Source organism: Haliotis rufescens, unplaced genomic scaffold (genome assembly GCF_023055435.1).
Source record: "Haliotis rufescens isolate VD_foot unplaced genomic scaffold, xgHalRufe1.0.p SCAF_24, whole genome shotgun sequence".
In the NCBI taxonomy this organism is placed as follows: domain Eukaryota; kingdom Metazoa; phylum Mollusca; class Gastropoda; order Lepetellida; family Haliotidae; genus Haliotis; species Haliotis rufescens.
The window spans coordinates 7,099,170-7,126,144 of record NW_025963935.1 but is presented as its reverse complement, the minus strand read 5'-3'; the positions used below and the strand labels follow the sequence as shown (position 1 = coordinate 7,126,144).

Sequence of the window (26,975 nt, the reverse complement as noted above, 5' to 3'; positions counted from 1 at the left end):
TGTGTCTGCATTATGTATTTGTCCCTGAATGTTAAGTGTCGATACCCATGATTTAGTGTTCCTCTAGTGTATGACTATGTTTGTTTGTGACATTTTTCACATCGCAGAACATTTTACTGATATGTCCAGCATAAACTTTGGTCAAGTATGACTGTTCGTCATCTATCCATTAAGAGCCCGTACAGCTCTGAAACAACTATCACACACACAAAATCAATCATGACAGTAGCAGAAGAATTTTCTTTATAAAAGTATCATACATGGTATAACGAAATTTCAATCAAATGTACACACACAAAGCACATTTTCGAACAGTCAAGGAGACACGAGTACATTAAAACACAAAAACCAATAAAATATACTCATATACTTGTCCACATCACAAAATACAACACAGGACAACATCCAGGGTACATGGTGATGTGTATGGGGTGTCATGGGGTTGTCAACATCACAAGTACAACACAGGACAACATCTAGGACACACGATGATGTGTATGGGGGAGTCATTGGGTTGTCAACATCACAAGTACAACTCAGGACAACATCTAGGACACACGATGATGTGTATGGGGGAGTCATGGGGTTGTCAACATCACAAGTACAACTCAGGACAACATCTCGGACACACAGTGATGTGTATGGGGAAGTCATTGGGTTGTCCATATCACAAGTACAACACAGGACAACATCTAGGACACACGGTGATGTGTATGGGGGAGTCACGGGGTTGTTCATATCACAAGTACAACACAGGACGACATCTAGGACACACGGTGATGTGTATAGAGGTGACAAGGGGGTTGTCCATATAAGAAGTACAGGCAGGGAAACAATAGGTACCAACAAGTTTTTATTGGTATAAGGTGTCAAGCGGAACGAACCACCGATCCTGGAAGTGGTCGAAATTTGTATGAAATAGAACAGAACATTTTTCATGTGCTGAGACTGAGAAATGTCCAGACCACTGGGGCCCAAATATTGACCACCCTGCCATGTTGCATCAAGATTGCGGTGTATGTATCACTCAGTGGAAGCGGATAGGTTTTCGTATGGACTGTCAGCAGGTGCTGTGTTGTAGTAGGCCGGGGACTCCTCGCTGTTGACAGACAGGGAAGTAGGAAACTTTTCACCTGTGTGCCCATGATCCAACTCAGTGTAGTTGTTATCAGTGTTAGGGTCACGTGACATGGTGCTGTACATCTGGCTGTTGCTTTCTGCGATGTCTGGAACAACACACGGCACGACAACATTTAGGTGTAATTGTATGAAATATAACACTAATATTGTCTCCTTATAGTGAAATGGTGTTAAATGCTGGAGAACAGGTGACGCATCAACTAATGCATTTATGAAACGGTGAAATGATATAAAAAATTATCTCTAAACTAGTACGACACACTTGAATATACAACCAACAAGTAAATAGTTCACAGAAAATAGATATGTACAGACAAGCACAGAGTGTGTAAACAACGCAGTGGAATCATGTTATATTGGACACTGTGAAAGAACAGCACTTACCCTGCTTGTATTTCCGTACGAGTAACACAGAGGTGGCAATGGCGACGACGATGACGATGACAACGATGATGCTCCCAGCTACAGCAATGATTGGTAAAATATTTCCATCTGGAGTACAAAGTAAACTCAACTTGAATCGTTATATTTATCATTGCAGTTTCAGGACCATGTTGTAGGTGTCGGCCACATTAATCAATTAATTAATGTGGCCGACTGCAAAGTCTGAATATCATATGTGATAAATAAAATGATATAAAATGAATAAAAACAACAATATCCTTTTCCACAATCATAAGTAAAATCGATTCTAACTTCATCATGAGTGTTTAAGAATGACAATGATAAAGTTCGTCAAAAGGTGAGTGTATCATGTCTCACAGGTGGCTCCCATCACAAATACATGCGAAGGAAAGTAAATTGTTCACGTAAAAAGCAACAACACAGAAACATATGGTACAAGTCAAAATAAGGAATTGCATCGGACACCATTTTTGTCATTGATGAGTCAAATTTGGAAAAGTCAACATTTCCACCGCAATACTTTTAGAAAGCTTTAATGGTGTCTTGAATGTTGTAACCTCGATCAAACAACTTTTGATGGAGAATCTAAAGAGTTCTTTCAAGAAAGAGCTTGCTTGATTGTATTTCAAAAGACACCAAAGGCTGGAGCCGACATAAACAGAACATTGATTGTTGGAATATTGAAGTCATCCCTCTTCATACAGTCCTGTGATGAAGTTTTTGTCATGCTGAATCTTTAAGCATGGATCTTAATATGAAACAGATGAGCCTTTTTCACCGAAGCTAAATTCAGCCTCTATTTTGCCAAATGTTTTAACTTCTGTTAACTTAAATGAACAATTATACATTCCATCACAATGTCTTTTCCCTCTATAATGATCGTGTTTAGTAGTTGTGGATTTAAAGTTGTAAAATGTCCTAATTGTTTGGTTAATCATTATAAATTACAATTTGCTATTGCTGTTGATACTCTTTGTGTGCATTGTATATTACAAAGTAGTAAAGTAAATGCATCCCATTTTATTTTCATAACGGAATTATCAACATAATCAGAGATTTTTGACTAAACGCCAGTGAGGAGGATTAATATAACTATAATATGTATAATATAATCAAGAGTAAGTGCAATGACACACCTTCTAAGGTAGATGGTGAAACAATTGCTCCAATCGTCATTACAGGATCTTCTGTGGACAGAAAAAGATTGTGTTATGTGTTTTTAAGCCTCACGAAATTCAGTACCACCTTCACATATATTAATACATGGAGTGTGTATTTACACTATATATATATATTGTACGATATCAATAGTGATGTTTTTGCTGAACCGTCGTTCTACCTGACACATCCCTTTGGTTGATCAACGTCCATTGACGCAGTATATTATATCAGTATTTATCAATATTCCAGCTATAGGCGGCGATCAAGCGAGTCAGCGAGCCTGACAACCCGATCACGCTCGTCGCCTTTGGTGGCAAGCATGGGTAGCTGAAGACCTTTTCTAACCTGGACCTTCACGGGTCTATTATACAAGTGAATTACCTTGCATGGACTCTTTGAGTTCAACAGTGATCTTATGGCTGAGCTGTTGTCTAACCTTACACCTCCACACAGAGCCCTGGTCGAGTGTAGAGTTGGTCCTGAGAGTCATGTTGTGCTGCCGGAGTCCTGTGTCCTGACACAGACTGGTACTCGGGGGAGGTGGTGTCGTACACCAACATGGACCTTGGTAGGATAGTTTGAAATATGTTCACTGAGTTCCTGGACCAAACAGTTTCTGTTATGTCATCTGTTCCTTCGCAAGTCAGTTTAAGGATCTGTTCATCTGTGCCTGGATGTTTTGTTGCATACACCGAGATGGACACTGGCAATGAGATTATTATTTATAATGCCTGTCACTGGTTACACAATAATAATATACCGTTTCCATATTCATAAGAAATCTCGACTGAGATCGATTGTACGATTCCGACTATATTATGACTATGTGTAAATGAATCACTATCAAACAGGCATGATACCAGGAGAAAAGGGGAGCGTATCCTGCCCAACTAGTTGCACTCATCACAAACATGTTCGCTTGTAAAAACACAGGAACACATGTTACAAGCCAAATGCGAATTGCATCGGACATTTTGTCACTATTTTGAAATGTTAGCGACATGTCTACTATAAAACTTACTGAAAGTGTTGCACTAGAATGCTCAGTATTGTATGTCTGTACCCGGTAATTTGCAATTGGCTTCCTTCTTTCTGTTATCAACCCACTAGTATTCCTTGACATTTACAGTTGGCTTCCTTCTTTCTGTTATCAATCATCCATTATCCCTCGATATTTAAAGCTGGTTTCCTTCCATCATCAGCCATCACCCTGTGTTGTATACCCTTATACTGGTTCCATTATCAGATTGTAAGCCTGTTCTGTGCTGTCTTACGTCACACTTGCTAGACAACAGTATAAGGATTTGTACGGAAACGTCGTATCACAATTGAATAAAGAAGTTGTTATCCACAAAATATATACTACTATTACTTGCTCACTTCTACAAATGCCAATCAAACAGTTTTAACCGAGACATTGAATGTCGTAACCTTGATCAAAACACTCTTATTAAGGTACATACAAAACTTCAAACCTAGAGAACAATCATTCCCGATCATCTGCCAAAACAGATTATATTTGACACAAAATGCCAACCAGCATTGAAAATCATACGAATGGGTCACTGTAAGTCAATGATTACACCAGGCGCTCGAGAAAGAATAGTCTATTGCTCTGTAGGTTAAAACACAAACAACAAATCATTAAGATTGTAGGGTAGCCCAAATCTCTGATCCACAGCTTTAGCCCAGATCTCTGATACAGAGCTTTAGCCCATCTCTCTGACACACAGCTTTAGCCCGAATCTCTGGCACACAGCTTTAGCCCAAAACTCTCGTACACAGCTTTAGCCAAATTTCTGACACACTGCTTTAGCCCAACTCTCTGACACACAGCTTTAACCCAAATCTCTGATACACAGCTTTAGCCCAACTCTCTGACACACAGTTTTAACCCAAATCTCTGATACACAGCTTTAGCCCAAATCTCTTACACAGAGCTTTAGCCCAAATCTCTGATACACAGCTTTAGCCCAAATCTCTGACACAGCTGTATGTATGTTATTCCAAACATATGTTTTGTTTTGCTAATCCATTAAAATGTTTCAATAATAAGTTAATTACCTTGAATAGACTCTTTGACTTCAATACTGATGTTGTTGCTGAACTGTTGTCCAGTCCGACACGTCCACACAGAGCCCTGGTCGAGTGTAGAGTTGATCCTGAGAGTCACTTTGTGCTGCTGGATTGAGGAGCTGACACTGATACGTCCTGACACAGACTGGCACTCGGAGGAGGTGTTGACTGGGGAGTGTATTACAGTTGGGTCGTCACTGATTGTTTTGAATATTTCAACTCCATTTCTGTACCATGCTATGGATATATAGCCACCACTTCCTGGTTCACCTGCACACGTCAGTGTGACCGTCTGTCCTCCGCTTGTCTGGGAGAGTGCCGGAAGGGAAGGTCCTGAAATGATGATGTATAATATACATGTATACTGTTGGGGGTGAGTGTGGCACTCTACCTCACGGATTGTATCAAATATGTTAACAGTGTTTCTGCACCAGCTGACACCTTTCAATGTCTTGCCATGTCCGTTTTGTTTTCTTCAATCATGAGTGAAGTACCTCGAATAGACTCTTTGACTTCAATAGTGAGGTTATTGCTGAACTGTGATCCAACCTGACACCTCCACACGGAGCCCTGGTCGAGTGGAGAGTTGGTCCTGAGAGTCACGTTGTGCTGCTGGAGGGAGGAGCTGACACTGATACGTCCTGACACAGACTGGTACTCGGGGGAGGTGGTGAGTGGGTGGAGTATGGCAGCAGATGCGTCAGCATCACTGCTTGTATCAAATATGTTAACATTGTTTCTGTACCACTTGACACTTATCAATATCCTGCCCTGGGCGGGTGTACATGACAGTGTGAAGTCTGCTCCATCTGAGGCTGACTCTGGGTAGCTGGTCAGGTGGGGAGGCGCTGGAACATGTGTATTGTATGAGGTTATTGTACAATGTCATGTTCTTGTACACTATCATCAGTTGAATATAATAAGTACAGTACTTTATGGTTCACCCATATATATTGAGAACTTACCTGTCGCCCCCACATAAGGATGCACACCAACAAATAACGTCATAACAACCAGTGATGTTTTTATCTCATTCAGCCGGCGGATTGATGCCACCTGAGAATAGTAAGATACGACAATAATAATCTGCATCCATTAAGAGAATTATTAACACTAATTTTCACATTTTACGAACAGGCCATAATATTTAATATTATCATCATATCTATACTTGTGGAAAGTCATTAGTCTCAGCTCATATTGTGGTCATATTCAGTGACACCAGCAAGGAATTATTCAAGGTTAAATACACCAAAGTGCAACATCTTCATGGAAAATGATGGCAGAGGAGACGTCTAGCCTTGTAAGATAAGGGCATCCTGGCAGTTTACTTCTCAGTAACAAGAGTCATCGATGAGATAAGTAATAAGTCAGGGATCTCAGCCAACAAATCAATCATGTACAATGTTATGGGATTTACATTTGAGGTGAAGATGTAGCATGAACGAGGTAGACATGGGGAGGAATGATACTGAAAGTCGCCAAACGAGACTCGTTGCAATAAGGGCAATCAGGCATCAAACTGTGCAGGAGAAAACACACGTGTCCCTTAGACTGATATAAAAATAACTGCTAATCACGGATATTTGAGAATGGAGTGGGTACATAACGATAGACAGTTGTGTCATTGGCGCCACGCCATGCACAGTAACAGACACATATTTGACGTCGTCCTGAAAAGGCAACCCTCTGTAGTAGATATGCTTGTATTATCCCCGAAGACACTATGATACATTTACACTTATTCACACTATGTTAACTTACCGTGTCGGGAAATATACCGTCCATAAACATGCTTTACTTCCAATACTCAGTCCAGATATACAGACACAACCTTCAGGGAGACGCGGTGAAACATGTAACACACCGGGAAGTGATCACAGTGACAGCCCGGGTAGACAATACAGAACCGGTTTGAGTTGTACTTGTTCATGGAAGCTAAATAAAGCCGACTGTGCCTGACGACTTACAGAGGTTAACATATCACAACTTGGTGAGTGTCATCTTCAATGCTGCCACCCTCGTGTTGAGGCTATGGAACATTATGGCATATCTACTGCTGAACAGGTGCTTTGTAACTGTCACGAATACTCAGTAACGCATGTAACACCACACCACATTCATGGTCGCTATTCATAACGTGTTTGGGTTGTGTGCAGGCTTTTCTTTTCCACAGAAACTACATAAAGCACTACTGCCTGTTGATTGTAAGTGAGAGCTTTATGCCAGCGCCACCCGTTTAAAAAGCTATTATGTCTGTGCCATTTATGTGTAAGTTCGTTTTATATTTGTGGAGCGGCCGGTTCTCAATATCCATGACCCTCTCATGCAGCTCAAGCGAGTTGTCAGAGTTTTACCTGTACGATGGAAATATTCATTGCTAAAAGGCATCGTCAGATGTGGGCCACACACACACACACACACACACACACACACACACACACACACACACACACACACACACACACACACACACACACACACACACACACACGCGCGTGCGCATGCACATCGTTATGTCAATGCAGTAATCTCGACAGTGACGTTAAACCCCATTTGACGTCTCCTACAGATTGAATATACACCCCACGTATGCATGCATAGATTCAGTGACGGGGGTTCTGACGTGACACAGCATTTATAGGAAAAATGTATGTCTTTCGTCTGTTATTGGTGTAATTCCATGAGGGCAATGAGCGTCAGGCCTAAAATACTAAGTGCAGTTTTAGACGTTGATATTTCAGCAACATGTCGGTAGTCAGGAAAAACGAACGCTGTAATGGTGTGACGGATGGGCCACACTGTGGGATTTGGTCCACGAATGTCAAATTCCAGTAAATATAAAACGTCAATGCAAGAGAATAACCAGTCTTGATCATCCACCAAAACAAGATTCCAAAGGGCAACATAACTGCAAATTATATGAATGGACCACTAAAAATCAATGACACCAGGTGTTCGCGAAAAGAGTGAGCGTGTCCTGCCCCACCTGTAGCACCCGCCATTCACACAGCTTGCACAACAAATGTATCTATTGTCTGGCGCCGCAGGAACATCATGTGTGAATTATCAACATCCTGTCAATTTAACATCATCACAATGCACGTTCTCTGTATTAGACTTATTTAAACCTGTCGTACACCTTGGGTTTATAAAACACGGGAGCCCTGTTGATAAGAGTGTGAGTAAATGTAGGCTTTCCAATCGCAGGACAATTTTATCTGAGGTATCAGTGTAATATCCCGTACTCCTTTCATCGTGTGTATATTTATCCCGTGTGATACATACATGTTTACAGTATGTATTTGTCCCTGAAGGCTAAGTATCGATACCTATAATTTTGTGTTCCTCTTGTATGACTATGAGTGTATGGGACTTTTTGACATATCTCACATCACGAGCATTTCACTGATATGTCCAGCTTTAACCTAAGTCAAGCATCCCCGTTCTTAATCTGGCCATTCAGAGTTCTTAAGGAACAACTTTATAACTACTATACATGATAATACAGCAGACACGTATTTTGTTATTGTCAGTTTTCTTATTTCAATAAAAATGGCAGGCGCGTTTCGCACTTTGAGTCATTTTCCTGACAACATTTGTCTTTATGTCAAATGTCCTGTTGCAAAAAGTATAGCCAGACAGAAAACATGAGGTGATTAACAGTCAGAAAGTATCACTTGGTATGGTTGGCAACGATTCAAGTGCGGATGGTGTCGTCTGAATTCAATGGTTTTAACGTACTATAAATATATGGAAGGGAATTTATGGATGTCAACTTCTTTAGTATGAGGAGCATAAACTTACTCCTTAGCACATACTTAGCCCCCCTCTTTCTCCACTCATCACTGAAATCTTCTCCACAGCACGATTCCAACCCCTCTGGTGGTACCGCAAAGTAGACGATACATTCCCCACTATAGCCCACCAGAGCGATCCCACAGAGCTCCTAAAACATTGACAGAATACCAATGTTTAAGAGTCAGGAGGAACGCCAAAGATGGAGCATGTATATATATATCGTACAGAGAAAAAACACTCAGTTACATTTGTAAACAATCAGTTACATTTGCTAACGTTCTTGGTGTATTTCTACTTTTCCCAGGTTTATGTTCAAGCAGCTTGAAGTTGATTTGTGGGTCCGTCCCTACTTGTTAATGCAAAGTTCAACCTAAAAATGTAAACCATAGTATCAACCAGCACTTGTGGGGATGGTACGGTCTACCATGTAAGAACTTAACCCTCAGCATATGCTCGTCACTTTGACGTATGTTTCCGAGGCCCTTGCTGACTCCGTCAACATAACGTCTTGCAAGTTAGCTTCATGGTAACATTGCAAGGTCATTGCATTGATATTTCTCTCCTTTTTGGAATATATTTCTGTCCTTTTTGGAATACATTGCTGTCCCATTATGGCAATTTCATCACGAGATCAGCTAAACGCTTACTGGTAGACCCGTCTCTGGCCTTTGCCTTTGCAAAAAGTATGTTTGAGGTACATCCAGGTACTTGCAATGACATCGTCACCACTCGAAATATATCTTCGAAATCAAGGGACATAGTTGATTCCAATCTTCTTTGCGAGGATGGGTCATGTCTTCGTCAAACATGTCCATCATATAACATGTGCTCTGTGGCGACAATCACACACACAGCCTGACAGAGTGGAGAATTTCCACTTTCCAATTCTTTTTATGTCAGGCAATAATCCAGCAGCTCCATGCTTTGATGCCTACATGCCAAACATTGTGAGGTACAAATGATCATGTCCTTTCTAAGAAGATTTTAAAGAGCCCAAACGATCCTTGTTTAAAGCCGTCAAGGCCTCGGTAAAGCTTTTAAAACGTTTTGAAGTAGACACATGCAGGACATTTCAAAAGCTGATGCCTCAGTGACAAAAATGATGTTCAGGTGACCCTGTTTTGTTTCAGGTAAACAATTGACTTGCCTTTGCCTGTGTTTGTATTTAGTCTAGTGTCCCAAATCCTAATATAATTTACAATATCTGTTTCTCTCTCGCTTGTTTCAGTATTGCACTTCATTGTTCGTTGATGCATCCTCATGTATAATCAGGTAAACTATCATTTTCTTTGCAAAATACACACACGTTTGATGTGATATATTTTAATAAGTAATCATAAAACCTAAAAATATTTTGCATATTGGAAGTAAGCATTACATAATACGTTGGTATTATCTGAGATAGGGGATGTGCCAGATTGCTCTCTCAACTAATTATGCACTGGTCAGTGGAAACCTGTATCCTCATCATCGTACTCGCAGCTGGGACAACAGCATTGTTGTATCTTGACATTCTTCACTCCAAACCTGTTCAGAGCCGGGTGTTTTTTCCCATAGTGTATGTATAGCACTGCTCGGGGGTTTAACATTAAACCTTAAAACCGAGGACGACATCAGTCAAACAAGTGATGTGCACTTTAAATCTGGATGATTATATCCTTCTCAATAGAATCACATTATCAAACTTAGTGTAAGCCGTTTAGATAGGTATTAGGGTCAACGAACTGGCACCACATCAAACAGCTGGCCATCTGGCATAGTCTTCATCATCTGGCTATTGTAACGCCAATTTCGTCCAGACTGTATATATTCAGAGCATTCAGTTTTCATAACATAAATATAGCTAGTTCTTTGTCCAACACATCAATAAAATATCAAAACACAAATTAAACATCCTCAGCCGGATGGCCTTCCTACATTGTATGTACAGCACTGCTCAGGACTACTAATTTTAGTTCGTTATAACCATAGTTCGTTATAAGTATATATACAGCAAAACTACAGCAAATAGTCGGGACCAAAAAAGTAAGTTCGTTATATCCGTCAGTTCGATATAAGCGTGTTCGTGATAACCGTAGTTTACTGTATGTGTGATTATATGATCATATCTTTATCAACAGAAACACATTATCAAAGTTAGCAGGAGCCCTGTAGACATTGTTCACATTTTTCATGTCATAAATATATGGAGGTGTTTGTCCCAACATATCAATACAATAACCTAAACACAATCTTAACATCACAAGCATTTAACATTTAAGACAATACAACTTACACAGATACTAGGCCAGATTACATGTAGTTTCTGGAAACGGGTAAACTAAATCTACGAAATCATTAGCTTTTCTGCAAAAAACCTTCAGTACTTCAATACAACACTTATAAAGCACATATCATATATGATACAACGATAACTATTTATTAAATGTTAATCGGCCGTAATTTCTGGCACACGTTAAGCGGGTCACATTGATGACATGCACTTATGACAGTTGAACACAGGTACATATATTAGCACACAAAACAGAGACTCCATGTGCGTGGTAATAATATCCATTGGTAATACGCTTAACGCAAGTTGTTTTTAACAAGCAGGTACACATATTTAAGATTTGAACGTCAGTTTGGATGGGTTCATTGAAGTTTGAATGATTTAAAAGTGAACGATTTAAACTTTCGTTTAACCTGCGCTTTTAAATTGTTCACACTTAATGAACCCATCCAAACTGACGTTCAATTCTTATAATTTCATATTTGTAGTTTACTGGTCTCGCCGAATAATATTGTAACAATGTTTGATTAAGTTTGAAGTCCTCTGGCTTCGTTGGAGAACATTATTTTGTCGGTATTTGCCAGCTCTCGGTCACATACGTTTCCCCACTCATACTCAGTTACGCAAAGAAAAATAGTTCTTTGAATATATACAACATAATCTAGAAATATGTCAACATAATTTCTTTCTCTGAACAAATTTACAAACAATATTTGGGATAAATCAAATCTTAAACCAAAATATAAACATGACCTCGATGCACAGAGGCGAGATCAACCTTCAAGCGCGGAGTCATATATGACGTCACACAAGTTTGTAAAGAGGTGCATTTCGAGTCGAACGGGGTCATGGGGGTGAAATTTCTACTTATTACTGTTAAAAATGAAGTTTATGGAGCAGTTACGGAAAACACCCCGACGCGTGAACCGATTTATTAATGTGATGCTTGTGTTTGGGTAATCGCAAACCAATTCGGAAGATGCGGAATGGACTGGTGGGGATTGAACCGAGTGCTCTGAAACTTGTGTGTTTTGTGATAGTTTTCAACGTCAGGATGTGTTATATTTGGAGTTTGGGATTTGTCGTGTGTGCTGTAATACTTTGCTTAGCATGTGGTTTCTTGTCACCTGAGATGGACCTACTGTATGACCTGATACCAGTTTCATTTCTGTGCCCCGTCATTCCTCCTGTGGCGCCGCTTCTCGACCTAGAATGCACGGAGAAGGTCGGCCAACTCAGAAACCGGAATAGTAGATTTCTAATTCCGTCTACGAATATTTTCTCGTCCCCGATGACCAATCAGTAAAGCAGGTAGGCAAGTTTTTTTGTTTTGTTTTAAAAAAATTATTAAACACCAGAACCAGAGCATTTATTTATTTATAAGTCAGATAAAATGTTACAAGACCAGGCAAAAATACTAAATTAATTATATTGCCGATACATGCAGGGATGAAAAAGAAAAATAGAAAAAACGAGTTGATTGTAAACACCGATCGAGAATTCGGGGAAACCCTGGAAAGTAGTGTGAACTTTTGTTGTCCGTTCACAGGTGTGGTAACTCCAAATATCAGATCACGTGACTACCCCTTCAGCCAATCAGCATGAAAGAAACAGTGTAAACTTCAAAGTATGAAATTATTAGCAAATGAAACAGTGAACCAATGTATATGGTAATAACATCATTAGGTAATACACCCAAAGAAAGTAGTTCAACAAGCAGGTACATAAATCAGCAAATGAATCACAGAGACTCAGCAGGTATCCTAATGCTGCAGTAACACATACTTGTAACGAACGGCAAGGGACGTTTTATCCGTATTTCGTTACTTGTCCGCAAACAGGAAGTTCAAAAAGCAGGTATATATATCAGCAAATACAACAGAGTAACACCAAGTATAAGGTTATAACATCCACAAATAATACACCTAAAGCAAGCATTTCAACAAGCTGTGTTATAACACATGCTTGCAACGAACTTCAAGGGAATGGGGACACTGGTTCGTTTTTCCGTATTTCGTTACTCGCTCAACCTTGTTGGTCAGTTTGGATGATTCCCCACTATTCCTATCAAGGTATATATACCGTGTATTTTTACAACCAGTGAATAACCATTCGTGGAATAGTTGACATATTCTATGCTCACAGGATATTCTTTTGGTATTCTCGAAAATAGTAACAGAAATACTTTGACAATCTAAGAAAAACATGAGTTGTATGATAGGCATTACTGAGAAGATATCGGATGACAAAGTAGAGATAATTTATGGACAATATCTTCTCTATTACTGTAAGGGAGACGTTTCGGTTTAGATCCTTATATCGTTGTCAACCCTTGCTAATATTATATTCTTTTGTTTGTAGTAGCAGAAACACTTTGACAATCTAAGAAAATCATTGCGACAATGCACGGTAGTTTTTTATTCTCCGGTTATGGGTACCAATCTGTTGTTGTCCATAAAATATCTCTACTTTGTAAGAAAAAACATTGTGACAATGTATGGCATTTTTTGTTCTCCGCTTATGGTGAGTCTGGTCAGTCTGTTATGCACGTGCCACTACATCGAGTGATATGCAAAAGTGGTTAATTGGCTTTAACTTATATTGAAACAGTCCCGTATAAACCTTGGTATACTGCATCAGTGTTTATTATAACCACGTCCTGCTGTTCCTGTTGTACTTTCTATCATCAAACAGACGTTCCCGTGAGGATTCCGTGGAACAATAGGTCCTCAGCAGCATATGCTGGTCGTTGGAGCCTATCAAATCAAATGGTGGTCAGGAGTGGTGACTGAGTCGGTAGCGTGTCACAGTACCACTTGGTGGAAAGTTGCTCATAATATCAATCACTGGAGTATCTGGTCCAGATTACTTACAGGCATCCGTTATATAGCTAGAATATTGCGTGGTACGGTGTTATAAACAAACAAATACAAAATACATCTGATCAAGCTGTGTGATTATCTGCATATTTCTCGTAGGCGTTGAAGCTGTAATAACGACGATGCATCATAAAACATGAAGAACTCCATGCACGCGACAGTGGAAGTCGTCAACGACCTCTACTGTTGATCCGGTCTCAGTCTCGATCAGTCGGGGGTGTTGACATCCGCGTTCTGGTTGGATGAAACCTTGGATGCTGCTGAAAGAATGAGAGCAATGAACAGGCAGCTGAGTCGAGGTATAACATCGCAGGTTCTGTGCTACTCTATCCCATTGGTGACACTGATGCTATCCTCCGATGCTACAGCAATGAAAGCTTCACAAACTCTCTGTCCACGTACTCCCTGTTCCGATGTATTCTTCAACAGTGACACCTTGTCATCAAATACGATTTCGTATCTTACTTTTTCACATTTTATGTTATTAATCATCCTAGTTTCTGACATAAGCAGCTAATATCTATAAATTATTTACATACATTTACATACATTTACATACATCATAAATTCATGAATATTCATTGCTGCAAAAAACATTATCATTACGTTTACATCCACGATAAATTCATGAATATTCATGAGGCAAAAAACAGTTTCAGAAAACACAGGTATATTTGGGCTTACCTTCACTTTTTCTGCTTGCTGGTTTGTTGGGTTTTGCATAAATGTCTTCAATACCCAGAGTGATCTGTACTTCTGTTGCATTGTGGGTTTTCCTTACCTTGTTGACCTTTGCATACACATCTGAAATGAATACAAGGATTATCTAGTCTTGTGATACATTGTGTATTCAGTAATGTTTATCGGATGTATGTATCGTCTATCGTCTATGATTGCTGGGGAATCATTTCCAACTGCCACAGTTGGTGTACATACATATGAAGTGGATGTATATATCGTCCATATCTCTGTGACGGTGAAAAACGGCATTCTCAACTGCCGCAGTTGGTATACATATATATGAAGTGGATGTATATATCGTCTATGTCTCTGTCAATAGTAAGTTACGTCACCGTCACAATATGATATGAATGACGTCAGTATAACTTACCTGAAATCTGCTGTTCCTCTGCTGACTCCTGGTTCTCAGCTCTGACAAATCCGTGATACAAATCATTATCCTCCATCACTAAACACAGGAAATGTACCACAAATTATAAAATAATCTTATTACGGTTTTGATAAAAAGTCATGAGCCGTTTTTGAAAGTAGATTGTTGTCGTTGAGGATTTATGTTCATATCGGATGTATTCAGCCTTCCCCCGCAAAAATATTCACAGAATCAGACAAATATTTGTTACACATACAAACCTCACTTATTAACAACACGTTCTAAAGTCAACTTTCTGATAAACTTTCTGATTTCTTTGGGTCTCAATCTGACTCACTTCCACCTAACACAATATAGCCTACCGGGCACCTGTTTTCTCTCTGTATTAACCTTAATCACTTCCACATAACACAATATAGCCTATCTGACACCTGTTGTCTCTCTCTCTCAATCTGACTAATTTCCACATAACACAACAAAGCCTACCTTTCACCTGTTGTCTCTGCTGACACCTGGTGTTCATTGTCAACAACTCGTCGATAAAGGACATTAAGCAGATTGAAGTGTTGAAATGTATAAGATAATAAATTACACCCAGGATTCAGATAATATAATATGACAAAACAGTATCTCTAACACAAAGGAAGCATAAGAGTGAGTCATAAACATGCCGATCGTCTCTCTCTCAGAATCCTCATTCTGTCCCCCTTCTTTGCTGAAACATTCAGAGAACAGAAAAATCAGAAATATGTTATCTCCATGGTGACCTCGGGCAAAAAGCGAAATGGTGCCATGATGTCACCAGAATAATCTACAGCCGAAGTAGAGGGTCTTTGTATAAAACCAGGAAATTTAAAGATTCAGTATTTATGTTCAAAGCCAAAGTGGTGTGCTGGTGCTTCTCAGTAATCTATAAAATATGCTCATGATATTGTCGGAATCTCTAACTGACGCTGCTTTTGGCAGAGATTTCTTATGAAAATGGAAAGGGTTTTGTTGCTTTTATTTATTTGTATAATGATGTGTCTAAGACATAATCTATTGAAGACACGATTCCTCATGTTGTAAAACATCTTTCACATTCTTTCAAAGAGACGTTGCTGAAGTATCGATGATGATGCCAGATGCAAGTAGACTAAAACGTTGCAGTGCTGTTTTGATTGATGCTGCAGCTGTTACATGCCACTTAAAGGTGATGTCACCATTCATGTTAGTATTAAGAATTAAAACACAGCAAACACGTACCCGTTGTCTTTCTCTGTCTTGTCTGAAAACAATATTTATTATTGAACGGGGAATCTGTTTCGTTTTCAGTTCATACACATATTGGCAAAGGAATGAATGCGTTAACGTTTTACATCATATGAGATCTCTTTTATTTAAGTAACAAGATTATTCGTATCATATGAACGTAAACGTAGAAGAACGTAAGTAAACATTCATACCATTTGTCTGCCATTTCCCCTCCCGTCTGGATTGTTTGCACAATAACACAACGATGACGATGACAACCACAATCACCACACCACCCGCCGATCCAGCAACAATAGAGATGAAACCAACTGTATGAGTAAAAGGGGCTGAAGGATAATACATACATGTTCATTTCATCAGGACACATCGGATGATAGTAAATCAATACAGATTAAAGCCATCGATAAAACTTGACTGATAATATCGCCAAGTCAATTTCTAAAACAACTTTTCTATGATCGTTAAACATTCTTAAATTAGTAAGGTCAAAATAATGATGTCTTAAAGTTTCACAAGGTTTTGTAAAGAAGTACCTGTATTGCAGTACCCTAGTTTTCATACATACTTTTTGTGGACACTATTGGGTTCGTTGGCATTATATCTGTGTCATCAGTCGTGGATGGACCTTAAAGCATACAGATATACAGTATATAACACATTGAAACAATCGTTTAACACACAGTTAAATCTAGGCCTCACAAAGATTTAAGAATGGGTAACTCAATTAATATGTATTTTTTATGGAGTTGTGAAGCGTCAAGTCACGAAAAATCATGAAACATACTTGATTAAATATTGCCTCAGTGTGCTTTTTTTAAACGGAAAAATCGCACAACAGAAATAGGCTCATGTGTGCAGGTGAGGTGAGGTGAGGTGAGGTGAGGTGAGGTGAGGTGAGGTGAGGTGAAACTTGGTTTAACGTCGAGTCAAAGATTATTGCACTTTTATAGCAACGTGCATGCACGTTTGTGTGTGTGGCTGATTGTACTAGTCCGGACAGATGCCGATGTATAGTGCTAGCTCACTGAGATACCATGCCGAAGATTAACAGGAATACCCCACTCTGGCACAGTATACTGACTCTGAGCCGACCAGTCCTTGTTTTTGACCTTTAATGCCGAGCGTCAGACAAGGTAACAACAAGTATCATCTGTTAATGGCTTTTGGTGTGACGCGACCGGGGATCGAACCCTGGACCTTCCCCTCTCCGGGCGGACGCTAGTCCACGGAGGCAGTCCGGGCATTGTATAAAATTTCCAACAAAAGAAAAGTGCATGCCATATAAAGCCACAAATTGTATGTTTGTCTAAGCCGAATCACTTTAAACATTCAGTTTACATATTTGATTGGACAAATTTGATTGGAAATTTCCACTTCACTGCGGTAGAAGTATATGGTCAGTGAAAGAGGCAGATTGATAGAGAATATGATCTACAAATACGCACCTGTATTTTGTCCTTCAGTGGAAAACGATGCAGTGTCTGTGGTTGATTCAGGACCTAAAGACGATACCACTAGGAATGTAGAATGTCATTGACAATACAAGGCACTATGAAAGCCTACCACAAAAGTATTATCTTTTTTAACATTGTATTTTGTACCTGCAATCTCTTTGAGCCTAAAATATTTCAAATCGTGTTGGGGAATAAGTCAGACTGTACTGTATATAGACGTCATTTCTGGAGATTCGCAACTTGAGGATGTCATGCATTGGACGTCATATATAAATGAAAAACACCCACCACCACTACTACTGCTGCTGCTGCTCCTACTACTACTACCTCCACCACCGCCACCGGCATTACTACTACTACTACTACTACTACAATCATCACCACCAAAACCGCCACTACTACTGCTACTACTACAACAACTACTACCATTACTACTACTACTACTACTAGCATCACTGCTACTACTACCTCCACCACCGCCACCGCCACCGCCATTACTACTACTATTACTATTACAACTACTACTCCTGTTGCTCCTGTTATCACTACCGGCACCACCACCACCACTACTACAACTACTACTACTACTACTACTGCTACTACTAGCATCACTGCTACTACTACCTCCACCACCGCCACCGCCACCGCCACCGCCACCGCCACCGCCACCGCCATTACTACTACTATTACTATTGCAACTACTACTCCTGTTGCTCCTGTTATCACTACCGGCACCACCACCACCACTACTACTACTACTACTACTACTACTACTACTACTACTGCTACTACTAGCATCACTGCTACTACTACCTCCACCACCGCCACCGCCACCGCCATTACTACTTCTATTACTATTACTACTACTACTCCTGTTGCTCCTGTTATCACTACCGGCACCACCACCACCACTACTACTACTACTTCTACTACTACTGCTACTACTAGCATCACTGCTACTACTACCTCCACCACCGCCACCGCCACCGCCATTACTACTACTATTACTATTACAACTACTACTCCTGTTGCTCCTGTTATCACTACCGGCACCACCACCACCACTACTACTACTACTTCTACTACTACTGCTACTACTAGCATCACTGCTACTACTACCTCCACCACCGCCACCGCCACCACCATTACTACTACTATTACTACTACTACTCCTGTTGCTCCTATTATCACTACCGGCACCACCACCACCACTACTACTAGTACTTCTTCTACTACTACTACTACTGCTACTACTAGCATCACTGCTACTACTACCTCCACCACCGCCACTGCCACCGCCACCGCCACCGCCATTACTACTACTATTACTATTACTACTACTACTCCTGTTGCTCCTATTATCACTACCGGCACCACCACCACCACTACTACTACTACTACTACTACTACTACTACTACTACTACTAGCATCACTGCTACAACTACCTCAACCACCGCCACCGCCACCGCCATTACTACTACTATTACTATTACTACTACTACTCCTGTTGCTCCTATAATCACTACCGGCACCACCACCACCACTACTACTACTACTACTACTACTACTACTACTACTACTACTACTACTGCTGCTACTACTAGCATCACTGCTACTACTACCTCAGCCACCGCCACCGCCACCGCCAGTACTACTACTATTACTATTACAACTACTACTCCTGTTGCTCCTGTTATCACTACCGGCACCACCACCACCACTACTATTGGTGAATATTGTATTTTTCTTATAGAATGTTTCTTAGCTATTCTTTCAGAGATATTGTTTGGTTGTTGAGTCGATGCATTGATATCATTTCTAATACATGCATCACGTTAGCACGTAATTTCATCCTTTTCCACCTGTACATTCGGCTCTGCTTCTATCTTGAATAAACACTATGGGATAAATAGTGAGGTTATTGCTAAACCGGGGCCCAGCCTTACATCCCCACACGGAGCCCTGGTCGAGTGTAGAGTTGGTCCTGAGAGTCACGTTGTGCTGCTGGATGGAGGAGCTGACACTGAAACGTCCTGACACAGCCTGGTTCTCGGGGGAGGTGGTGAGGGGGTTGAGTATGTCAGCAGATACGTCAGCATCACTGCTTGTATCAAATATGTTAACAATGTTTCTCTACCACTTGACACCTATCAATGTCCTGTCCTGTGTGGGTGTACAGGACAGTGTGAAGTCTGCTCAATTTGTGGCAGACACAGGGTAGGTGGTCAGGTGGGGAGGCCCTGGAGCATATGTATTGTATGAGATAATTGTTCTTGTACAGTATCATCACTTGAATATAACAAGTACAGTACTTTGAGATTCACCCATACATATATCGAACACTTACCTGTCGTCCCCACACACGGATGCACACCAGCAAATAACGTCATAATGATCAGTGATGTTTTTATCTCATTCAGACGGCGGATTGATGCCACCTGAGAATAGTAAGATAGGAAAATACAGATCTGCATCCATTAAGAGAATTATTAACACTGATTTTCACATTTTACGATTAGGCCATAATATTTTAAATTATTATCATCTCTATACTTGTGGAAAGTGTCATTAGTCTCAGTTCATATTGTGGTCATATTCAGTGATACCAGCAAGGAATTATTCAAAGTTAAAAACACCAAAGTGCAACATCTTCATGGAAAATGATCGCAGAGGAGGCGTCTAGCATGATAAGATAAGGGCATCCTGGCAGTTTACAACCCTCTGTAGACAAGCTTGTATTAGCCCGGAAGATACTATGATACATTTACGCTTATTCACACTTATTCACTAACTTACCGTGTCGGGAAATATACCGTCCATAAACATACTTTACTTCCAATAATCAGTCCATAAATACAGAAACAACCTTCAGGGAGATGCAGGAAAACATGTAACACCCCAGGAAGTGATCACAGTGACAGCCCGGGTAGACACTACAGAACAGGTTTGCGTTGTGCTTTTTCATGGAAGCTAAAAATGGCCCATTGTGCCTGTAGACTCAATAGTGTTATCAGTTTCTCTATCCAAACATGGTGTGTGCTTTACTCAATGCAGCCACCATCATGTTGAGGGTATGGAACATTATGACATACCTACTGCTGAAAAGGTGCTTTGTAACTGTCACGAATACCCAGTAACGCATGTAACACCACTCCAGGAAGTGATACACCCCACTTCCAAGGTCGTTATTCAAAACAGGTTAGGGTTGTGTGCAGTCATTTTTTCACAAAAACTACATAAAGTACTATTCTCTGTTGATTGAAAGTGAGATTACAAAGCTATTATGTCTGTGCCCTTTTTGTGTAAGTTCATGTTAGATTTTTTGGAGCCGCCCTGTTCTCAATATCCAGGACCCACTCATACATTTGTCGCGAGTTCTCCGCATTTTACCTGTACATCGGAAATATTCGTTCCTAAAATCTTCAAATTTGGGCCACACATCCTGAGACTGTGTGGACAGCTAACCTTTGTAAATAAACGGAACAAACCCTTTTCTTATCCAAAAGAAATCTCTGCATTATTTCCATTGTACAATTCGGATTATATCATGTCTTTATCAATCACTTGCAAATAGTAATGATACCAGGTGTTCGCGAGAAGGCGAGAATCAAATACAAACTGCATGGTGCTTCGATGGGGACAGCTAATTTGTAAACGTTGGTGATCTCTTGCTATTTCCTCATCTGCTTACCATCTGTACATTGGAGATGTCAGAAATCCCGACCCATAAACACTCCCTTGATAGAATGTCAAAGGATCCAATTATGCAGCAAAGATATTTTAAGGACTGACCTGTAGACCCTGATTAAAGCTGATATTTTTGCCAGATGCGCGTTTTAATAATGCCAAGATTGTTCTCATAAGAAACAACCATTGTAGTGGCTGTATTGTATATTGAAATTGCCCACTCGCTGTGTTTACAGGCAGCGAAAATGCAATATCTGAAATCAGGATATTTCATACAGACTTGAGTCACGGAGAAGGACTTGTGTTCCACCAGAGACCGCCTCGCGCCTCGTCGGTTGAAAGGATAGAGCCTATATAGAGGGTTGATAGAGATGATGGTCGTGGATTCGATCCCCTGACCAGGTTATGCCAAAAGAAGTAAACAGATGGCACATGTTGTTTCCCTGCCTCTTTCAACAAGGACTTCTTTATTCGGATGCACATCTAGCACAATAAAATGGGCATAATTCCTGAAAGTACATTCATACCACACACACACACACACACACGCACGCACGCACGCACGCTCGCGCTCACGCATGTCGTTATGTTAATGCAATAAACTCGACAGCGACGTTAAACCCCATTTCACGTCACCTACAGACTGAATATACAACCCGCGTATGCATGCATAGATTCAGTGACAGGGGTTCTGACGTGACACAGCATTAATAGGAAAAATGTATGTCTTCGTCTGATATTGGTGTAATTCCATGAGGGAAATGAATGTCAGGCCTAAAATGCTCAGTGCAGTTTTTGACGTTGACATTTCAGCAACATGTCGGCAGTCTGGAAAAAACGAACGCTGTAATGGTGTGACGGATGAGCCACACTGTGGGATTTGGTCCGAGAATGTCAAATTTCAGTCAATATAAAACGTCAATACAAGAGAATAACCAGTCTTGATCATCCACCAAAACAAGATTCCAAAGGGCAACATAACTGCAAATTATATGAATGGACCACTGAAAATCAATGATGACACCAGGTGTTCGCGAAAAGAGTGAGCGTGTCCTGCCCCACCTGTTGCACCCGCCATTCACATAACAACATGCAACGTGGTCAAAATGAATTTTATTCATGCAAAAATCAATCATGACTGTAGTAGAAGAATTTTCTTCATAAAAGTATCATACATTGTATAACGCAAGTTCAATCAAATGTACACACACGAAACACATTTTCTAACAGTTGAGGAGATACAAGTACATTAAGAAACACAAACCAATAAAATATACACATAAAACGCACGTTTTCAAAACACAAAGCAAGTACATTAAAACATTAAGAACACAACCAGACACGAAGTTGTCCATATCACAAGTACAACACAGGACAACATCTAAGACACACGGTGATGTGTATGGGGGTGTCACGGGGATGTCCATATCACAAGTACAACACAGGACATTTAGGACTCACGGTGATGTGTATGGGGGTGTCATGGGGCTGTCCATATCACAAGTACAACACAGGACAACATCTAGGACACACGGTGATGTGTATGGGGGTGTCATGGGGTTGTCCATATCACAAGTACAACACAGGACAACATCCAGGACACACAGTGATGTGTATGGGGATGTCATGGGGTTGTCCATATCACAAGTACAACACAGGACATCTAGGACTCCCGGTGATGTGTATAGAGGTGACAACGGGGTAGAACGTTACCTTCAAAATTCTTTCACCTACACAGTGACGTGCATGCACGTGTGTGTGGCTGATTGTAACAGTCCGAGTGAGGTCGGTTTTATTCATGCTATCTCACTGGGGTACCATGCAGCAGTTTAACATGGATATTTCATCCATTATACTGACTCGGTGTGAATCAAATCTTGTTTTATCCCTTTAAGTCAAACGCCAGGCAGGGAAACAATAAGTACTAACACGAACCAACGATCTTCGCCTTTCTGGAAGTAGTCGTAATTTGTATGAAACAGAACAGAACGTTTTTCTTGTGCTGAGTCTGAGAGTTGTCCAGATCACTGGGGTCCAGATATTAACCATGTTGCATCAAGAATACGGGTTACGTATCACTCAGTGGAAGCGGTTTTCATACTGAGTGTTGTGTTGTAGTAGGCCGGGGACTCAGCGTAGGAAGTAGGAAACTTTTCACCTGTGTGTGTATGATCCAACTCAGTGTAGTTGTTATCAGTGTTCGGGTCACGTGACATGGTGCTGTACATCTGGTTGTTGCTTTCTGCGATGTCTGGAACAACACACGGCACGACTACATTTAGGTGTAATTGTATGAAATATAACACTGATATTGTCTCCTTAGTGAAATGGTGTTATGTGCTGGGGAACAGGTGACGTATCAACTAATGCATTTATGAAATGGTGAAATGATATAAAAAATGTCTCTCAACAAGTAGGACACTTCCATCTGGAGTACAAAGTAAACTCAATTTGAATCGTTATATTTATCATTGTTACCATGGCATCCTGTATTCTGCATCCAGTTTCATGACCATGATGTTGTAGGTGAAGGTTGTGGTCACATATGATATTCATTAATAAGATTAATGAAACTGATGTTGTAACAAGATAGAATCAAGGACGTTGAAATCAGGAGGTGGGATGCTTTTGTCAACGTCTACTTACATTCTGTCTAAAAAGTGCACAAAAATGAAACTGTATAGATGAACATATAAATATATTCATATTTTCAAATTTAAACTAAAACAGTGAAAAGCGGAGTATTATGACACAGTCAAACAAAGAAACGTACATGGCTACCCGATGTAAGCTGCAGAAAGGGGTTGAAATTAAGTAAATGTGTGATAAATAAAATAATATAAAATGAATAAAAACAACAATATCCTTTTCCACAATCATAAGAAAACTCGATTCTAACTTTATCATGAGTGTTTAAGAATGACAATCATATAGTTCGCTAAAAGGTGAGTGTATCATGTCTTACAGGTGGCTCCCATCACAAATACATGCGAAGGAAAATCAATTGTTCAGGTAAAAAGCAACAACGCCGAAACATATGGTACAAGTCAAAATAAGGAATTGCATCGGACACCAATTTTGTCATTAATGAGTCAAATTTGGAAAAGTCCACATTTCCACCACAATACGTTTAGAAAGCTTCAATGGTGTCTTGATTGCTGTAACCTTGATCAAACAACTTTTGAGGAAGCATCGAAAGAATTCTTTGAAGAAAGGGCATGCTTGATGCGGGAATTAATATCACAAAACACAATATTTTATGCATAATATAGGCAAGAGTAGGTGCAATGACACACCTTCTGATGTAGATAACAGAACTATCAATATAATAAGATATTTTTAACTAAACGCAAGTGAGGAGGATTAATATAACTATAATATGTATAATATAATCAAGAGTAAGTGCAATGACACACCTTCTGAGGCAGATGGTGAAACAATTGCTCCAATCGTCGATACAGGATCTTCTGTGGACAAAAAATGATTGTGCTGTGTGTTTTTAAGCCTCACTTAATTCAGTACCATCTTCACATATATTAATACATGGAGTGTGTATTGACACTTTAAATATATTGTACGATACCAATAGTGAGGTTATTGCTGAACCTTCGTTCTACCTGACACATCCGTTTGGTTGATCAACGTCCATTGACGCAGAGTTTATCTGTTCGCTGCTTAACTCATCAATCAGCAATGTTCCAGCTGTAGGCGGAGGTCAAGCAAGTCAGCGAGCCTGACCACCCGATCCCGTTAGTCGCCTTTTGTGGCAAGCATGGGTAGCTGAAGACCTATTCTAACCGGGATCTTCACAGGTCTATTAAACAAGTGGATTACCTTGCATAGACTCTTTGAGTTCAACAGTGATGTCATTGCTGAACTGTTGTCCAACCTTGCACCTCCACACGGAGCCCTGGTCGAGTGTAGAGTTGGTCCTGAGAGTCACGTTGTGCTGCTGGAGGGAGGAGCTGACACTGATACGTCCTGACACAGACTGGTACTCGGGGGAGTCGGTGTCATACACCAGCATGGACCTTGAGAGGGTGGTTTGGAATATGTTCACTGAGTTCCTGGACCAAACAGTTTCTGTTATGTCATCTTCTCCTTCGCAAGACAGTTTTAGGATAACACCATCTGTGCCTGGATGTTTTGTTGCATACACCGAGATGGACACTGACAATGAGACTAATATTTATACATGCCACACAATGATAGTAGTCATCCTCTCAAGAAATTGGGTAATCACTTATTGTAAGTGTCAATTATTCAGCTGCAGGAGATATATCACTGTAATCACTGGCCTCGAATACCATCCAATAAATATAAGCTTCAAAACCGCTTCCATATTCATAAGAAAGCATGACTAAGATCGATTGTAAGATTCCGACTATATTATGAGCATGTGTTAATGAATCACTATCAAATAGTCATGATACCAGGAAAAAAGGTGAGCGTATCCTTCCCACCTGGTTGTACTCATCACAAACACATGTAAAGGCACGTAAAGTGTTCACTTGTAAAAACACAGGGACACATGTTAAAGCCAAATGGGAATTGCATCGGACATTTTGTCACTGACATGTCTACTATAAAGCTTAGTGGAAGTGTTGCAATAGAACGCTCAGTATTGTATGTCTGTACCCGGTATTTTGAAATTGGCTTCCTTCTTTCTGTTATCAACCCATCAGTATTCCTTGACATTAACAATTGGCTTCCTTTCTTTCTGTTATTAATCATCCATTATCCCTAGACATTCAAAGTTGGTTTCCTTCTGTTGCTACTCTGTCATCAACCATCACCCTGTGTGTATACCCTTATACTGGTTCCGTTATCAGATGTTAATAACCCTGTTCTGTGCTGTCTTACTTCACACATTGATTGACAACAGTATAAGGATTTTATAACGAAACGCCGTATCACAATTGAATAAAGAAGTTTTCAACCATTAAATGTAATGTCTATACTACTATTACTAACCAACTTCTACCAATGCCAATCAAGCAGTTTTTACTGAGACATTGAATATAACCTTGATCAAAACAATTAATTAAAAAACCTAATGTCGGTAAATACAAAGGTCAAAGCTGAAGTCATTCCCGATCATCTGCCAAAATAGATTAACACAACATGCCAAGCAGCATTCACTACAGTGAAAGTCAATGATTACACAAGAAGAGTGTGGCAGCATATATCACTTTAAACATTAAGTTTCAAACACTGGCAAGTTCGCTGCTAAATGTCCACTTCAGTGTGGTAGAAGTATATGGTCAATGAAAGGGGCGTAGTGATAATGGATATAATCTACAAATACGCACCTGTATGCTGTCCTTTAGTGGCAAACGTTGTACTGTCTCTGGTTGATTTAGGACCTGGAGACGACATCCCTAGGAATGTAGAATGTCATGAACAATACAAGGCACTAAAAAAGCCTACCTCAAAAGTAGTATCTTTTTTAACATTGTATTTTGTGCCTGCAATCATTTTGAACCTGAAATGATTGAAATCGTGTAGGGTTTTAAGTCAGACTGTACTGTATATAGACGTCATTTCTGGAGAATCGCAACTTGAAGACGTCATATATGGGCGTCATGTATTACTACAACTCCCACCACCACTACTTCTACTACTACTACTGCTACTACTACAACCACTACAACCCTTACAATACTATTGCTACTACTACAACAACTACTACTACTGCAACTACTACTGCTGATTCTTCTCTTACCACCACCAC

The 26,975-nt window shown here is 40.1% G+C and overlaps 4 protein-coding genes across 5 annotated transcripts in view; all 4 read right to left on the bottom strand.

The window, feature by feature from the left end:
- Positions 1–6,784, bottom strand: part of LOC124113532 — a 110,877-nt gene extending 104,093 nt beyond the window's left edge. The window contains exons 1-4 of the mRNA XM_048402099.1: positions 6,547–6,784; positions 5,748–5,838; positions 5,277–5,630; positions 4,771–5,115 (exon numbers count right to left, since the gene is read on the bottom strand). Coding sequence (XP_048258056.1) covers positions 4,771–5,115; positions 5,277–5,630; positions 5,748–5,838; positions 6,547–6,576 — 820 coding nt within the window. The 5' untranslated portion in view covers positions 6,577–6,784. The remainder of the gene's footprint in view (positions 1–4,770; positions 5,116–5,276; positions 5,631–5,747; positions 5,839–6,546) is intronic.
- LOC125383576 lies at positions 256–3,160 on the bottom strand. Its single transcript, XM_048402117.1, has 4 exons — positions 3,143–3,160; positions 2,682–2,732; positions 1,525–1,632; positions 256–1,226 (listed from the first exon to the last, which is right to left on the bottom strand). The coding sequence occupies exons 2-4, from the start codon at positions 2,719–2,721 to the stop codon at positions 1,024–1,026; spliced, it is 351 nt and encodes a 116-aa protein (XP_048258074.1). The 5' UTR covers positions 2,722–2,732; positions 3,143–3,160; the 3' UTR covers positions 256–1,023.
- A 6,433-nt stretch (positions 6,785–13,217) lies between the features above and the next one.
- Positions 13,218–20,685, bottom strand: LOC124117305. 2 transcript variants are annotated; one of them, XM_048402114.1, is made up of 10 exons: positions 20,351–20,685; positions 19,902–19,992; positions 17,545–17,598; positions 16,665–16,724; positions 16,291–16,407; positions 16,091–16,112; positions 15,517–15,560; positions 14,846–14,923; positions 14,419–14,538; positions 13,218–13,991 (listed from the first exon to the last, which is right to left on the bottom strand). In XM_048402114.1, the coding sequence occupies exons 1-10, from the start codon at positions 20,378–20,380 to the stop codon at positions 13,942–13,944; spliced, it is 666 nt and encodes a 221-aa protein (XP_048258071.1). In that variant the 5' UTR covers positions 20,381–20,685; the 3' UTR covers positions 13,218–13,941. The 2 variants fall into 2 exon arrangements, with proteins under 2 accessions (XP_048258071.1, XP_048258070.1); XM_048402113.1 differs by having other exon boundaries at positions 13,221–13,994; positions 20,351–20,674.
- A 1,650-nt stretch (positions 20,686–22,335) lies between these two features.
- LOC125383575 lies at positions 22,336–26,750 on the bottom strand. The gene is made up of 3 exons (XM_048402116.1): positions 26,554–26,750; positions 25,076–25,411; positions 22,336–24,708 (listed from the first exon to the last, which is right to left on the bottom strand). The coding sequence occupies exons 1-3, from the start codon at positions 26,618–26,620 to the stop codon at positions 24,614–24,616; spliced, it is 498 nt and encodes a 165-aa protein (XP_048258073.1). The 5' UTR covers positions 26,621–26,750; the 3' UTR covers positions 22,336–24,613.
- Positions 26,751–26,975: the final 225 nt, after the last annotated feature.

What these genes read in the sequence shown, in the direction of transcription:
- LOC125383575 (XM_048402116.1), bottom strand. Translation starts at nt 26,620, where the DNA reads ATGTCGTCTCCAGGTCCTAAATCAACCAGAGACAGTACAACGTTTGCC. An exon ending in CACTAAAGGACAGCATACAG is followed by an intron (nt 25,412 to 26,553) that starts GTGCGTATTTGT and finishes TCTCATTGTCAG; the next exon opens with TGTCCATCTCGGTGTATGCA. An exon ending in ACTCAAAGAGTCTATGCAAG is followed by an intron (nt 24,709 to 25,075) that starts GTAATCCACTTG and finishes TTTTGTCCACAG; the next exon opens with AAGATCCTGTATCGACGATT.
- LOC124117305 (XM_048402113.1), bottom strand. Translation starts at nt 20,380, where the DNA reads ATGTTTATGGACGGTATATTTCCCGACACG. An exon ending in CCCAATAGTGTCCACAAAAA is followed by an intron (nt 16,408 to 16,664) that starts GTATGTATGAAA and finishes TTACTCATACAG; the next exon opens with TTGGTTTCATCTCTATTGTT. An exon ending in AGAGGAACAGCAGATTTCAG is followed by an intron (nt 14,539 to 14,845) that starts GTAAGTTATACT and finishes TATTCATTTCAG; the next exon opens with ATGTGTATGCAAAGGTCAAC.
- LOC125383576 (XM_048402117.1), bottom strand. Translation starts at nt 2,721, where the DNA reads ATGACGATTGGAGCAATTGTTTCACCATCTACCTTAGAAG. An exon ending in TTCACCATCTACCTTAGAAG is followed by an intron (nt 1,633 to 2,681) that starts GTGTGTCATTGC and finishes TTTGTACTCCAG; the next exon opens with ATGGAAATATTTTACCAATC. An exon ending in CGTACGGAAATACAAGCAGG is followed by an intron (nt 1,227 to 1,524) that starts GTAAGTGCTGTT and finishes GTGTTGTTCCAG; the next exon opens with ACATCGCAGAAAGCAACAGC.